The sequence below is a fragment of the Phacochoerus africanus genome, chromosome 15 (genome assembly GCF_016906955.1).
Source record: "Phacochoerus africanus isolate WHEZ1 chromosome 15, ROS_Pafr_v1, whole genome shotgun sequence".
NCBI lineage: Eukaryota > Metazoa > Chordata > Mammalia > Artiodactyla > Suidae > Phacochoerus > Phacochoerus africanus.
In genome coordinates, this window is record NC_062558.1 from 29,310,209 (window position 1) to 29,325,829 (window position 15,621).

At 45.2% G+C, this 15,621-nt stretch overlaps 1 protein-coding gene across 1 annotated transcript in view; it reads right to left on the minus strand.

Moving 5' to 3' along the window:
- Positions 1–15,621, minus strand: part of DNAH10 (dynein axonemal heavy chain 10) — a 158,618-nt gene that overhangs the window by 99,946 nt on the left and 43,051 nt on the right. The window contains exons 14-21 of the mRNA XM_047759974.1: positions 14,402–14,527; positions 12,864–13,036; positions 11,197–11,348; positions 9,870–10,034; positions 8,866–9,073; positions 4,398–4,554; positions 2,844–3,320; positions 2,382–2,540 (exon numbers count right to left, since the gene is read on the minus strand). Coding sequence (XP_047615930.1) covers positions 2,382–2,540; positions 2,844–3,320; positions 4,398–4,554; positions 8,866–9,073; positions 9,870–10,034; positions 11,197–11,348; positions 12,864–13,036; positions 14,402–14,527 — 1,617 coding nt within the window. The remainder of the gene's footprint in view (positions 1–2,381; positions 2,541–2,843; positions 3,321–4,397; positions 4,555–8,865; positions 9,074–9,869; positions 10,035–11,196; positions 11,349–12,863; positions 13,037–14,401; positions 14,528–15,621) is intronic.

Here is a 15,621-nt window from a genome sequence, read left to right on the forward strand (position 1 = left end):
GTTGCTGTGAGCTGTGGTGTGGGTTGCAGATGCGGCTTGGATCCCGCATTGCTGTGGCTCAGGCATAGGCTGGTGGCTACAGCTCTGATTAGACCCCTAGCCTGGGAACCTCCATGTGCCTCAGGAGCGGCCCAAGAAATGGCAAAAAGACAAAAAAAGAAAAAAAAAGACAAAAGATAAAACTGGAAATTTTGACTTTATGTTGATTATAAAAGTATACATTTTGTATACTGTGCATTTTTTTTTCTTTTCACCTTTGCAGGACACTAGGGAACTAATTTATTATCCTGAAAACATGCAAATACAGGGCAAGGATCAAGGATTTAACCTGCCCTTGTTCTAGAAACTGTGTCTCAGGGTAAACAGATAGTTTTTAAGAAAAAGTATCTCCTTTTTTAGTTTCTATTGCTTTTTTATTAAAGTATAACTTACCTACAACACTATGTTTGCTCCAGGGGCACAGCATAGGTATTCGTTATTTCAGTACCTAACAGTTTGTACAGTGCATTTTTCCTTTTCTTTTTCCTCTCCCCCTCTCTCTCTGGCCATGTCTCTGGCATGTGGAAGTTCCCAGGCCAGGGACTGATGCACTTTTCTGATGATGAGACCTCCAGCCTTCAGCCAAGGTTAATGCTCAGTGAAGGTGTTCAAAGCACTCAAGCGATAAAAATGCTGAGATACAAATTTTATGCAAATGCAGGCTTATAGTAGTTATTTGTTTCTCCCTTCTAGTTTGTTTCTCCAGCAGAAACTTTGCGTGTATTATGTGATGCACAGCATGCAAAATTTCACACGCAATTTCAAGGAGATCCCAGACCCCCTCAAACTCATCCATGGCATCTAAAGCTCCTTGAAACCCACATTTCACCACTCTAAACAAAAACAATTGAACTATTATCTTCTTCCAGTTTCTTTTATCATCTTATCCCTCTCCCCTTATCATTTGTGCAACAGCTCTTTATTTATTAAAGAAAATTAACAGGCAAAAAAAGAAAGGGGAGTTCCTACCATGGCGCAATGGGTTAAGGATTCAGCATTGTCACTGCAGCAGCCCGGGTTTCTGCTGTGATGTGGATTTGATCCTTGGCTCAGGAATTTCCACATGCTGCAGAGGCGGCCAAAAAAAAAGAAAGAAAGAAAGAAACAGAGAGAGGGAGAGAGGCAGGATGGATGGAAGAAAAGGAAGGAAGGGAGGAAGGGAGGAAGGGAGGAAGGGAGGAAGGGGAAGGGGAAGGGGAAGGGGAAGGGGAAGGGAAGAGAAGAGAAGAGAAGAGAAGAGAAGAGAAGAGAAGAGAAGAGAAGAGAAGAGAAGAGAAGGGGAGTGTCCGTTGTGGCTCAGCGGGTTATGAACCCGAACCCGACTAGTAGCCATGAAGATGTGGGTTTGACCCTGGTCTCGCTCAGTGGGTTAAGGATCCAGTGTTGTCATGAGCTGCAGTATGGGTGGCAGATATGGCTCAAATCTGGTGTTGCTGTGGCAGTGGCGTAGGCTGGCAACTGCAGCTCTGATTCGACCTCTAGCCTGGGAACTTCATATTCTGCAAGTGTGGCCCTAAAAAAGCAAAAAATAAAAAATAAAAAAGAAGAAAGAAAGAAAGGGAAGAGGGAAGGTCAAAATGGTGTGCAGTTATAGCCCGCTCTACAAAAAAGTACTATTTGAGCCATGCAAGATCAAGAATTAATCAGTGTGGTAATCTAAGAATTCCCACTGTAGTGCAGTGGGTTAAAGATCCTACTACAGTGGCTTAGCCCACTATGGAGGTATGGGTTCAATCCCCGGACAGGTGCAGTGGATTAAGAATCCAGCATGGCTGCAGCTGTGACATAAGTCACAGCTGTAGCTGGAATTCCATCCCTGGCCCAGGAACTTCCATAGGCCGCAGGTACAGCCAAAAAAAGGAAAAAAAGACAAGAAATAACCTCTAGGAGTTTCTGTTGTGAGTCAGCGGTAACCAACCTGACTAGTATCCATGGGGACGCAGGTTTGATCCCTGGCCTCACTCAATGGGTGAAGGATCCAGTGTTGCCGTGAGCTGTGGTGTAGGTCCCAGACATGGCTCAGATGCCCCATCCTGTGGCTGTGGTGTAGCCCAGTGGCTACAGCTCCAATTAGACCCCTAGCCTGGGAACTTCCATATGCCACAGTTTGGGCCCTAAAAAGCAAAAGAAAAAAGAAAAGAAAAGAAAGAAAAGGAAAAGAAAGAACAAATGAACAAACCTCTAGGTCCTTATTCTAAATAACCCATGGGGTTGCCTGACATTTAAATTTTCATGACTTAAAATCATAAACAAATCTTTGGCAGTATATTTGAGAAGTATTCCTGAAAAGGGCCTTAGAAGTCAACCCAACCATAAAATGCTTAAGATGAGAGCTTGCTTACAAAGAGGCTGTACATGGCCATGGTGCGGTACCGCTCCTGGACCTCCCGGTATCTCAGCTCCATCACTAAAGATTTACTTCTAATTTCTGCAATTGTGGCCAGGACAAACTTGAGATCTTCCAGGGTACTGGGGCTCTTCTTCAGGTTTCTAGCCAGGAACTATAAAAGAAAGTTCGAAAATGGATAAGCAATGAGGTCCTGCTGTACAGCACAGGGAACTCTGTCCAATCGCTTGGGATAGAACATGATGCAAGATAATACGAGAAAAAGAATATATATATATAAGGGATAACTGGGTCACTTGGCTGTACAGCAGAAATTGAGACAACACTGTAAATCAACAACAACAAAAGAAAGTTCAAAAGGACGCCAACTAAGCATAAGGGGAAAAAAATCCAGTACCAAACGAAGTACCCCAACCACCATGAAAAGAGGTTTTAGAGAAACTCAGCGATGCGCTACCTCCATCTCTTCATGCAGGTTGTGGAGCTCCTCTCTGGCTGACTCATTGAGGAGTCGTCCGAGCGAGAACACCCAGGACTTGGCGTGTTCCTGCACGGTGTGCGCCAGGGGTCCGAGTTGAAGCCGGACGCAGTGCTCGTCCTTGATCAAAGGGTGGTGCATCACTTCGGAGGTGATCCGGGAATAGAACTGCAGCTTCTCATCGTAGGCAACACAAGGGGGCTTCTTGGCGGCAAATTTCTCCATCACGATGGCTTTGTCCAGTTTCCAGAGGGGTCGATACCGCTTCCATTTCTGCAGGTACTTCATAAGGTTGATCAGAATCCTGTGCACATTTTGAGGGATCATAACGGCTTGCTCAATTATCTGGGGGTTCTGTGAGATGTCGCTGTAAAAGCTAATTATAACAAGTTCTTCCTCCTCTCCCTTCTGAGGGGGGCATTCTATGCAGCTGCCATTCATCCAGCGAACAAAATTCTGGCAAAATAGGAATCAGGGGAAGAGAAAGTCCGTTGAGATATATTTTGCTTCCTACTATATATTATAGTCAGCAATAAGTCTTTTTTTTCTTTTTTTTTTGTCATTTTTTTAGGGCCACATTCTCGGCATATGAAAGTTCCCAGCCTAGGGGTCGAATAGGAGCTGTAGCTGCCAGCCTACACCACAGCCACAGCAACACTAGATCCAAGCTGTATCTTCGATCCACACCACAGCTCATGGCAACGTCACATCCTTAACCCACTGAGCGAAGCCAGGGATCAAACCTGCATCTTCATAAACCATGTTGGGTTCTTAACCTGCTGAGCCACAAAGGGAACTCAATGATTCCAATGGTGCTGTTGCCTGAAGGAGGGAAAATTGGGGCAGGACCAGATGGTGAGGCAGGAAGCCAAGAATTCCATCCTGGACATCCAAGTCCAAGGTCCAAGGGGAGAGAGCTGGTAGGCAACTGGCTAAAGAAGTGTGTTGTGTAGTAGAGAGGTCTGGGCTGGAGATGGAAATGGGGTGATCGCCTCCACAGAGCTGGTCTTACCCAAGGGAAAGGTTGCGAGGATATAGAAAGAAGACAGAGAAGAAAAGGGAGCCTCAGCCAGCCTTGGAACACCCCAAATTTTAGAGATTCACAGAGGAGGGAGCCGGGAAGAGACTAAATCAGTCAGTACAAAGGACAGGAGTTCACATTGTGGCTCAGCAAGTTGAGAACGCAATTAGTCAGTATCCATGAGGATGCAGGTTCGATTCCTGGCCTCACTCAGTGGGTTAAGGATATGGCATTGCCTTGAGCTGTGGCATAGGTCACAGATGCGGCTCGGATCCTGGGTTGCTGTGGCTGTGGTTTAGGCTGGGAGCTGCAGCTCCGATTCGACCCCTAGCCCAGGAACTTTCATATGCCGAGGATGTGGCCTTAAAGGGAAAAACAAACAAACAAACAAAAACAAGGACAGAGTGGAGCCCGAATTCTTGCACTCCTGCATCCCCAGCTGTCCACAGCTGGAGGACCCGACCCTCTGAGACGAGGGGCCACGCGTCAAACCACACGCATTCGGCCCTTACCTTGGTGACCTCCACGCAGTTTCGGACACAGTGCATGCACAGTTTGTCGATCTCATTGGCAGTGGGGTGCAGGATGATCTCAGGCGCCGTCAGGATAGTTTCCGTTTGGAACAGAGGGACGTTTCCAAGGATTAAAGAATTAAAAGACTTCAAGTTCCTAGGAGGGGTTCATAAAACAGACTCAGTCCTCAGCAGGGTGAAACAGACCCAACTGCAGAGGGTATTTAATAATGATCACTCCAAAAGCTGTCTCCTGACTCTGGTTCAGGAGAAATGAACACTCATGTCCTCTCCCCAGACCCGACTCCATCCTTTCCAAGATCAAATAAGGGGGGACACTGGGGCAGACAGTGGTCTTCTGGCTCCCCCCATCCGCATCCCACTTCTCTGGCTGTAACCCCTACAGCCAGAGAGAGTGTTTAAAACGTGCTGGAGTTCCCTGGTGGCCTAGTGGTTAAGGATCCGGCATTGTCACTGCTGTGGTTAAGATCCCTGGCCTGGGAACTTCTTTATGCTGAAGAAATAAAGTATGAAACTCCTCTCTCTGTCTCTGTGTTCCTCTGTCTCTGTCTCTACCTCTCTGTCTCTCTCTTTCTCTGTCTCTGCCTCTGTCTCTCTTTGTCTCTGTCTCTGCCTGTGTCTCTCTCTCTGTCTGTCTCTCCCTCCCTCTCTCTCTCTCTCTCTCTCTCTCAGAGCCTCCCATTGCTCTCTGGATAAAATGCAACCTCCTTCCAGGCTCCCTGGGATCCGGCCCCTGCTGCCCCCTCAGCTTCCTCTCCCTCCCTCTCCCTTCACCGTCTTCAGTCCTTCCTTCTGTTCCTCCCACTTGGCCTCTGGGTCTTCACACTGGCCACTGTCTTCTCCTGAAAGCTCCCCCTCTTTCAGTTAGCTCTTCAGGGTTCAGCTAAAACGTGGCCTCTCGGTGGCCTTTCTTGACCATTCTAATCCCACAGCCCCTCCATCCTCTCCCCAGAACATTATTCTGTTTTATTTCTTTCACAGAAATCATCTGTTTCCTTGAGTCTTGCATCTATTTCATAGGAGGATGGAAAAGATCCAGAAAAACAGGGACTTTGTCTGGTCCAGTGGCTGGCACACGGCAGGCTCTAATAAACCTTGGCATGAATGAGTGAATGAATGGATGGATTGATGGATAGACGGGTGGATGGATGGAGGAAGGGAGAACGGAGCATACTATAAAGGGAAACACTCAGGAGAAAGCCCTATATGAGGTGCTGCTTCAAGAATCTAAGGTAGAAGCAACATTGAAAAATAAGTGAAGTATGTCAAAAACAGATTTATTTAAAGGATTGACTTAGTGAAGTGTGTCAAATCTGTGTCCAGGAAAAAGGAAGACCAAAGGTCTTTATTTTATTTATTAATGCATTATTCCAAAATGGATTCTAACAGCTCACAAGGACACTTTAACTATAGTTAGAGACTACTAAATCAAAGTGGATAAAATAAGAAAAGAAGAAAACGCTAATCAGAGCAGCTTAGTGGAGTGATTCTGGCCCGAGTTCAAATCTCAGCTCTCTTCTTACTAGATGTGTGGCCTCAGTAGGCCAATCACTTACTCTCCCAATAGTCAGTGCCCTTTCTAAAATGGGGATGAGAATCATTAAAGAACATAATATGAGCCTGGTGCAGAAGACGCCGTCACACATGTAAACTTTTAAATTAGAGAATCAAGAATGAGACTAAACATGTAAATCATAAATACCTATACACTTGCTGCATTCAGGCTACAAATTTAGTTCTAAGCTTCCTAGTGGCCATGGAGAAAAGGGAAATCTATGAAGTCAACAATTCATAGTGTCCATACCATTTAAAAACAAAACAGGAGTTCCCGTCGTGGCGCAGTGGTTAACGAATCCGACTAGGAACCATAAGGTTGTGGGTTCGGTCCCTGCCCTTGCTCAGTGGGTTAACGATCCGGCGTTGCCGTGAGCTGTGGTGTCGGTTGCAGACGTGGCTCGGATCCTGCGTTGCTGTGGCTCTGGCGTAGGCCGGTGGCTACAGCTCCGATGAGACCCCTAGCCTGGGAACCTCCATATGCCGTGGGAGCGGCCCAAGAAATAGCAAAAAGACAAAAAAAAAAAAAAAAACGAAAAAAGAAAGAGGAAAAAGAAGAGGAGAAACACTTTCTCAGGAGGCTAAGATCAGAAGGGAACTTAGATTTCGTCTGAGGTCCTTCATAGACAAGATGTTGTGTGACGATGGAGTTCCCATCGTGGCTCAGCAGTAACGAACGGCTATCCATGAGGATTCAGGTTCGATCCCTGGCCTCATTCAGTGGGTTAAGGATCAGGCATTGCCGTGAGCTGTGGTGTAGGTCACAGATGCCACTCAGATCTGGCGTTGCTGTGGCTGTAGCATAGGCCAGCAGCTGTAGCTCCAATTAGACCCTTAGCCTGGGAACCGCCATATGCTACAGGTGAGGCCCTAAAAAGACAAATTAAAAAAAAAAAGAATTGTAGGAGTTCCCATTGTGGCGCAGTGGTTAACGAATCCAACTAGGAACCATGAGGTTGAGGGTTTGATCCCTGCCCTTGCTCAGTGGGTTGCCGTGAGCTGTGGTGTAGGTCGCAGACGCGCCTCGGATCCCGCATTGCTGTGGCTCTGGCGTAGGCCGGTGGCTACAGCTCTGATTGGACCCCTAGCCTGGGAACCTCCGTATGCCGCAGGAGTGGCCCTAGAAATGGCAAAAAGACAAAAAAAAAAAAAAGACATTGTGTGATGAAATGAACACCACCCTTAACAATATGGAGATAACAGCGACAGTGATGAATTTTGTAGGCTGATTTCTAGAATGACCCTTAGCCAATGTAATGCAGTCCAGGCACTCAACTCAGCTGTAGGGCTGAGCTGTAGGGCTACGGTCTATGAGCTCCAGGAGGGAAGGGCAGCCTCCTCTGTGCCTGAGGCCGGCACACACAATAAGCATTTAACACATATGAGCTGTCCATTCTAGCCAGGGGGTTACTTTAGATCATTAGGAAGAGTTAAGGCATCATAAATCAAAACTACAATGAGGCACCACCTCACACCAGTCAGAATGGCCATCAATAAAAAATAATGAATAACAAACCCTGGAAAGGGTGTGGAGAAAAGGGAACCTCCTGCACTGTTGGTGGGAATGTAAATTGGTGCAGCCACTGTGGAGAACAATACAGAGGGTCCTCAAAAACTAAAAACAGAGTTGCCGTATGATCCAGTAATCCCATCACTGGCAAACAGACAAAACTAAACCTAGATAAAACTATAGTTCAAAAAGATACATGCACCCCTATGTTCACTGCAGTCACACTAGCCAAGACATGGAAATAACTTAAATGTTCATTGACAGATGAATGGATATAGAAGATATGGTATATATATATACAATGCAATACTACTCAGCCATGAAAAAGAATGAAATAGGAGCTCCTGTCATGGCTCAGTGGTTACCGAACCTGAATGGCATCCATGAGGACATGGGTTCAATCCCTGGCCTTGCTCAGTGGGTTAAGGATCCGGCATTGCCGAGGGCTGTGGTGTAGGTTGCAGATGCAGCTCGGATCCCGCATTGCTGTGTCTGTGGCATAGGCTGGCGGCTGCAGCTCTGACTTGACCCTAGCCTGGGAACCTCCATATGCTGAGGATGTGGCCCTAAAAAGACAAAAGACAAAAAGAAAGAAAAGAAAAGAAAGAAAAAGAAACAATGCCAATTGCAGCAATAGGGACAGATCTAGCGATTATCGCGCCAAGTCAGATAAAGACAAATATTAAATGATATCACTTATATGTGGAATCTAAAATATGACACAAAGGAACCTATCCATGAAACAGAAACAGACACACAGACATAGAGGACAGACTTGTGGTTGCCAAAGCGGGCTGTGGGGAAGGGATAGAGTGGGAGCTTAGGATTAGCAGATGCCAACTATTATATAGAGAACTGATAAACAACAAGGTCCTACTGTAGAGCACAGAGAATTATATTCAATATTCTGTGATAAATCATAGTGAAAAAGAATACATATTATAATGAATCACTTTGCTGTACAGCAGAAATTAGCACAGCGTTGTAAATCAATTATATTTCAATACTTTTTTTTAAAGAATCGATGCATCATATATCCTTCAAATCAGCCTCTCTCAATGTCAGTGAGGGCATTGTCTAGAATTTTGGCACTGAGTGATGGCAATTCTCTGTTACCAATTCAACACAGACACATGTACCTCTTTCAGACAGTGGGGAGCAGGGTAATTTCCTTTTCTGGATGTTGAGGAGGCCCAACAAGAACATAAGTCAAAACAGGAAGTTATCCTTCCATCCTATGAGTGCCCTTTGGTCAGAAAGCAAACTTACTGTCCAGCTGATTTTTATTCTGTACCTTGTGGCCCCTATTAACTATTCATATGTGTAAGATATTTTAATCTAGGCATTCCATCTTTGAAATATGCAACATGAAGATTAACTTACTTCAGGATGAGCTTTGTCAAGACTTCGTAAATTCTATTTTCCCAGTATTCATAGTAGGAGGCCAGCCTGGGGGCCTTGCCTGTATTGGTATGGATGACCAACCCCTCGACTTTGGTCAGTAAAGGCCCAATGGCAAGATACCACCTGACCATGTGGTCCACATCTTTGGCTCTTTCTCGTTCAATGTGCTCAAAGAATTCCTTGACGCCTGCAGTGGGAGACACCTGTTACAGCTGTCCATGAACAAGGGAAGGACAGTACTCAAAAAGCAGCCCAAGCACTAGGGCTTCTATCTTGCAAGTACAAAAGCAGCCTCTAACCTTGACCGAAAGCAGAAAATAAGTCAACACCACCCAAAGCAAGATGCATTCAAAGCAAAAAATACACAACAACATGGGAATGAATGCCAAGTGAGCACGTGAGGTCTTTGGGCACTCTTGCTTGTCTTGAATCACTCGTTGAGCAGTCCCAGGTTCCTTATGGACTAGTCAACCGCCCCTTAAAATATCCTGTTTAAACAAGTAAGTGTGAGTCCATAAGGACACAATTCACTTTACTGTTACAAAGTTACTGACAAAACTACTAGTGAGGAGTTTCCATTGTGGCTTAGTGGTAACAAACCTGACTAATACCCATGAGGATGCGGATTTGATCCCTGGCCTTGCTCAATGGGTTAAGGATCCAGTGCTATGGCTGTGGCATAGGCTGGCAGCTGCAGCTCTGATCTGACCCCTGGCCTGGGAACTTCCATATGCCTCAGGTGCGGCCCTAAAAAACAACAACAAAAAACCTACTACTGATTTTCATGGACTCAGGAATTTGTAAAACTATATAAACAACACATAAAACATGATGAAAAGTAGCAATCATCCATGATCTTTTCAAGTAAAGGCCTGAGATTGTGAGGTATGGTTTTATTCCATCGGTGCATGTGTGTGGGCCACCATGACCAAGTGGTTTTTTCCTTTCCTTCCATAATCAAAGAAACAAGAAGTCAGCTCTACCTGGGAGTTCATCCTCACTTTTAGGTGCTGGATATTTAAAGAGATTAATGGATTCTATTAAGGTAAGTCTGGAAGAAATGTCATCTGCATTCTTATGAATCTGATGGACGAGGGACTCGAATTTCCCAATGGCCTGTTTGCATCGAGTTATGTAGTCAGCAATTCCTTTAGAGAAAAAGAGAAAGAACCAAAGAAAGGTAGTTGGCTTTCAACTCTTCTCGTCCATAGTCATCTCACCAAATGTCTATAACATTAATACCGGCACCCCTTCACAGAAGGACCCTGCTCACTCCATCCCCTTGGATCTTGGAGGTCAAAAAGATACACTCAGTTCCAGGGGCTGGAATAAGGAGTCATGTGTTCAGAACCAACCAAACAATACATTTCTTCTGTTCACATTTTAGCATAATCATATCTCAAGCACTGTGGGGAGAAAGAGGAGGTCCAATCCTCTTGTCTTCTCATTGCCATGGCAACCCAAGCCCTCCATGCCACGCCACCCTGCCTACAGTCTCCTTGGCCCTGTTGCTGAGAAAAGTAAATGGTAAGAAAGTGAACGGTAAACCTGGGTTAAGCACTTCTGATCAGTTCAGCTGTTGATACAAGTGAGAACTGGATAAATCTTCAGAGATCTATGATTGCACTGGGTGAGAAAGGCCAGCCTTGAAAGGATTATATACTTTACATAACACTCTTAAAATGATTGTAGGTCAACTATACTTCATTAAAAATTATGTTTACACTGAAAAAAAAACTTAAAATGACAGAATTATAGAAATCAAGAACAGATTAGTGGTTGCCAGGGGTTGAGGAAAGGATGCATATGGTGAGTAGTGGGTGTGACTTTAAAAGAGTGAAATGAGGGATCATGGTGGTATGGAAATGTTCTGTGTCTTGACTGCGTCAAAGTCAAAATCTGGACTGTGGTTTTGTACCACAGTTTTGCAAAAATTGCCACTGGGGAAAAACTGGGCAAAGTGTACACAGGATCTGCCTGTGTGAACTCTTACAACTGCAGATGACTCTAATTATCTAGAAATTAAAATTTCAATGTGAGGGGGAAAAAAATAAAAGGTTACTTTATTCTTGGAGGAGAAAGCTTTGGGTCAGCAGAATGTCAAAATAGCACCCCAGTTATGGGATCTTCACCCCTAACTAGAGCCTTAAGATGAATTTTGCGTTCCACAAAGTGTGCTTTACGGATGCTCAAAACATATTTGCTAACCATTACACAAAAATTACAGTTCAATGAAGACAATCCAAAAGAATGATTCCTCTTTTGCATCCCAAAGTCTACAAGGCAATAGATAGATATGAATTATATTACCTAGTGAGTTCCAGTTTAACCTCTTATATCCAGACCTAAACACTCTCACTAATTCCTGGGAATGATCATCAAGGAGATTGGTCTCGGCTTCATTTAACGTTCCTATGAGCATGTGATAATGATCCAACATACGCTGTATCCCATCTGTGTATCTGCATGTTACAGGAAAGTCACTGACATGAAAAAAGTGCCACAGCATTCAACAAAAGCTTAATAACATTACTGATCAGTTACAGAAGACCATTAACCAGCATAAAAATTTTAACAGCGTTTCCTGGTGGTGCAGCAAATTAAGGATCCAGCATTGTCACTGCTGTGACTCTGGTCAGTGATGTGGTGAGGGTTCAATCCCTGGCCCAGGAACTTCTGCACACCACAGGTGTGGCCAAAAAGAAAAAAATAAATACATTTAAAAATAAAATAGAGTTCCCTTGTGACACAAAGCGTAAAGGATCTGGCACTGGCACTGCAGCAGTTTGGGTGGCTGCTGCGGTGCAGGTTCAATCCCTGGCCAGGATCTTCCAGATGCCACAAACGTGGCCAAAAATTAACTGATTAATGAATTAATTAAAATAAAATAGAATAGTACAGAATTCCTGCTGTGGCACAATGGAATCTACAGCGCCTATGGACCACTGGGGATTAAAGGATCTGGCATTTCCACAAGTGCTGTGCAGGTCAAAACTGCAGCTCAGATCTGATCCCTGGCCTGGGAAATCTATATGCCACGCTGTGGCCAAAAAAGAAAAAAGAAAAAGAAAGGAAAAAAAGGAATGCCACTCTTCCCACTAACTTTCTTTTTTTGGGAAAATACCAGTCACTTTTTTTTTTGTCTTTTTTAGGGTCGCACCTGCAGCATATGGAAATTCCCAGGCTAGGGGTCGAATTGAAGATGCAGCCACCAGTCTATACCACACCCACAGCAACAAAGGACCCAAGCAGAGTCTGTGACCTGCACCACAGCTCACTGCAACGTCAGGTCCTTAACCCACTGAGCAAGGCCAAGGCGATCCTACATCCTCATGGATGCTAGGCAGGTTTTTTACCACTGAGCCATGACAGGAACTTCCAATTTTAAAATGTTATTTAGGTTAACATGAAATAGGTTCATCATTGTTACCTTTAGATGAATGAATAAATACACGTTTTAAACATTTCCTAAATTTCATTTTTAATGTGGCAAATATTGGTAGTTATAAAATCCACAAAAAGTGAAAGCTTTGGCGTGGGATAAGGGGGTTCTCAATAATTTTTTTTTTTTTTTTGGCTGTACCTTTGGCACATGGAAGTTCCCAAGCCAGAGATCGAATCTGAGCCACAACTGTGATCTTTTATTTTTTTTTTTTTTGTTATTTCTTGGGCCGCTCCCTTGGCATATGGAGGTTCCCAGGCTGGGGGTCTAATCGGAGCTGTAGCCACCGGCCTACGCCAGAGCCACAGCAACTCGGGATCCGAGCCGCGTCTGCAACCGACACCACAGCTCACGGCAACGCCGGATCCTTAACCCACTGAGCAAGGGCAGGGACCGAACCCGCAACCTCATGGTTCCTAGTCGGATTCGTTAACCACTGCGCCATGACGGGAACTCCCTCAATAATTTTGATGAGTGTTAAAGGGTCCCAAGACAGGAAAGGTTTACCATTGGTTTCAGAGAAGAATCTTTTTACCTAAGAAACTTGTCCTCCTGGAGGGCGATGTTCCTTGCTAATTCGGGGACAGGGAAGCCCAGCTGTTCCAAGTACTTTGTTTCATTAATAATCTCCCTGAGAGCAGGTGAAAAGTTGATTGCAAAGACAGCACCCCTGTCAGAGTTGGGGGCCTCATCAGCAACAGCAGAAGTCTGTGGACAAGATGATGTTTCATAAGTGTGGGGAGGGTGGTCCAAGGAGCCATCAGGTCAATACAACCCAAGTTAAACTTGAACTTGAAAAGGATCTGTGGAGGGTCCTTGCTGCCCTGACAGACTGGGGAGCCAGCTGGAGCTAGCTAGAATACATACTTTGGTGAACAGAGTACTTAAAGAATTCAATTTAGCTGCCCGCATTCAAAAATCAGGCAACTGTAGGGAGCTCTCTGGTAGTCTAGCAGTTAGGACTCGGTGCTTTTATCACTGCAGCCTGTGTTCCATCCCTGGTCTGAGAAATGAGATCCCATATTAAGCTGCTGCATGCCACAGCCAAAGATGATAACAATAATAATAATAATAAAATAAAATACTCCAAAAAAATTTTTAACAAAAGAATGCAACTGCATAGTTCCCATCATGGCTCAGCTGATTAAGAACCCTACCAGTATCCAAAAGGATGTAGGTTCAATCCCTGGCCTCGCTCAGTGGGTTAAGGATCTGGCGTTGCCACAAGCTGTGGTGCAGGTTGTAAACGTGGCTCGAATCCCAAGTTGCTGTTCCCGTGGCGGTGGTGTAGGCCGGTAGCTGCAGCTCCAATTCAACCCCTTGCCTGGGAACTTCATATGCTGCAGGTGTGGCCCTAAAAAAATAAATAATGCACGCAAAAATCCAGAATTCTGGCTTCTGTTGAAAAACTGGAAAAGCTGATTAAAAAAAAAAAAAAAAAAAAAGGGAGGGGGCAAGAATAGCCTGGAGTAGGGAGCATCTACCCCTTTGGATAGAACCCAAGACGTCCAGTTCCTGATCGGCCCCCTACCAGGCCTCTTCACGCATTTTACTACCTCGTCAGAACTGCAGAGACTGAACACCTACAGCCAACAGGTCCCCCAGGTCTGTCCTCCCTCAAAGCAAGGGTTTATTCAAGAGCACCCGCTACGTGCCAGGCCCTACACTAAATGTGAGGAGGGATCACATGAAATGACACTTTTCTACAGGTCTTTAAAAAAGGGGGGTCAACTGTCTGCTGTTTCATACACAGTTCACCTAATACTTTGCACGTTTATGTCACCAGATCCAGCTCATTTTATAGACAGGGTCACGGAGGCTCAGAGTTAAGCCAGTTCCCCAGGGAGTCGGGAGGGCTGCCTGACCCCAGCCAGACCAGGATATTTTGCTGCCTCCATCTCTTCCCTTTCTGCCTCTCTTCCCTTCGTGGCCAACCTCCTCCCTTCTTTGCCTTTGATTTCGGAAATACATCTCAGCTTCCTGAGTCTCCACCCGTTAACCCTCAAGGAAACAAGAGACACCATCACCTTCCACGGCCGCTGGAATCTGGGACAAGGACCTGGAAAGACGCACCTTCGTCAGCAGACTCTTCTTCATGAGCGTCGGCAGGATCAGCTCTGTGGTTTCTCTCCACTGCTCGTACTTTCTATCTTCGTAGTCCTTCATTATCCGACCCACTTCCAAATATTTTTGCTTTACCTAGCAAAGAAGGCAAGCAACTGTCATTTTGTCCCAGGAAAGAACCTTTTCTCCTCTCTCTAAAAAAGAAAAAAAAGTCTGGGAGTTCCTGTTGTGGCTCAGTGGGTCAAGAACCCAGCATAGTGTCCATGAGAATGTGGGTTAGATCCCTGGCCTGGCTCAGTGGGTTAAGGATCTGGCGTTGCCAAAAGCTGTGGTGTAGGTCACAGAGGTGGCTTGGATCCAGTGTTGCTGTGGCTATGGTGTAGGCCGGCAGCTGCAGCTGCAATTCAACCCCTAGCCCAAAAACTTCCATATGCCACAGGTGCAGCTGTAAAAAGAAAAAAAAAAAAAAGGGAAAAAAATATGTTCACATGTTTTGCAAAAGGAAGCAGGCAGATGGGCACAAACGTTGGAGGGCTTGTCTGCCATGGTACGGGCTTGAAATCTAGACTGATTAGTAGGCCTCACAATCCTCAGCTTTCAGGCTGCATTTGGTGCTAAGAATGAAGGAACTCAAAAAGAATGACCAGACTTCCTGGCATGTGAATACCATATGAAATTCTAATGTTAGTGCCCACAAGTGAACTTTTATTGGAGCGCTGCCACACCTATTCACGTACATGTAATCTAGGGCCACTTTCTTGCTACAACAGGCCGAGCCGAGTAGTTGCAACAGGGACCGTATGCCCTGCAAATGCCTTAAATATGTACTCTCTGAACCTTTAAAGAAAAGGTTTTCCATTCCCCGAAAGCTATCCAAGGGTTTGGGTCTTTTACACACTAGCTGCCTGGACTCCTTGCTTGGCAGCTTAGAATAAATTCTGCACTTTCCTTTACCAAAGAAAGAAAGACAGAGGGGGAAAGAAAAAGAGAGAGAGGGAGAGAGGAAGGAAGGAAGGAAGGAAGGAAGGAAGGAAGGAAGGAAGGGAGGGAGGGAGGGAGGGAGGGAGGGAGGGAGGAAGGAAAGAAGGAAGGGAGGGAGGGAGGGAAGGAGGAGAGAGAGAAAGAGAGAAAGAAAAGGCGTGCCACCCCTGTGATATAAAAGACAAAAATGCAGGGGTCGGGGAGGGAGAGTATTATCAGGAAGATAATACCCTCTGGAGAGGCTGAAG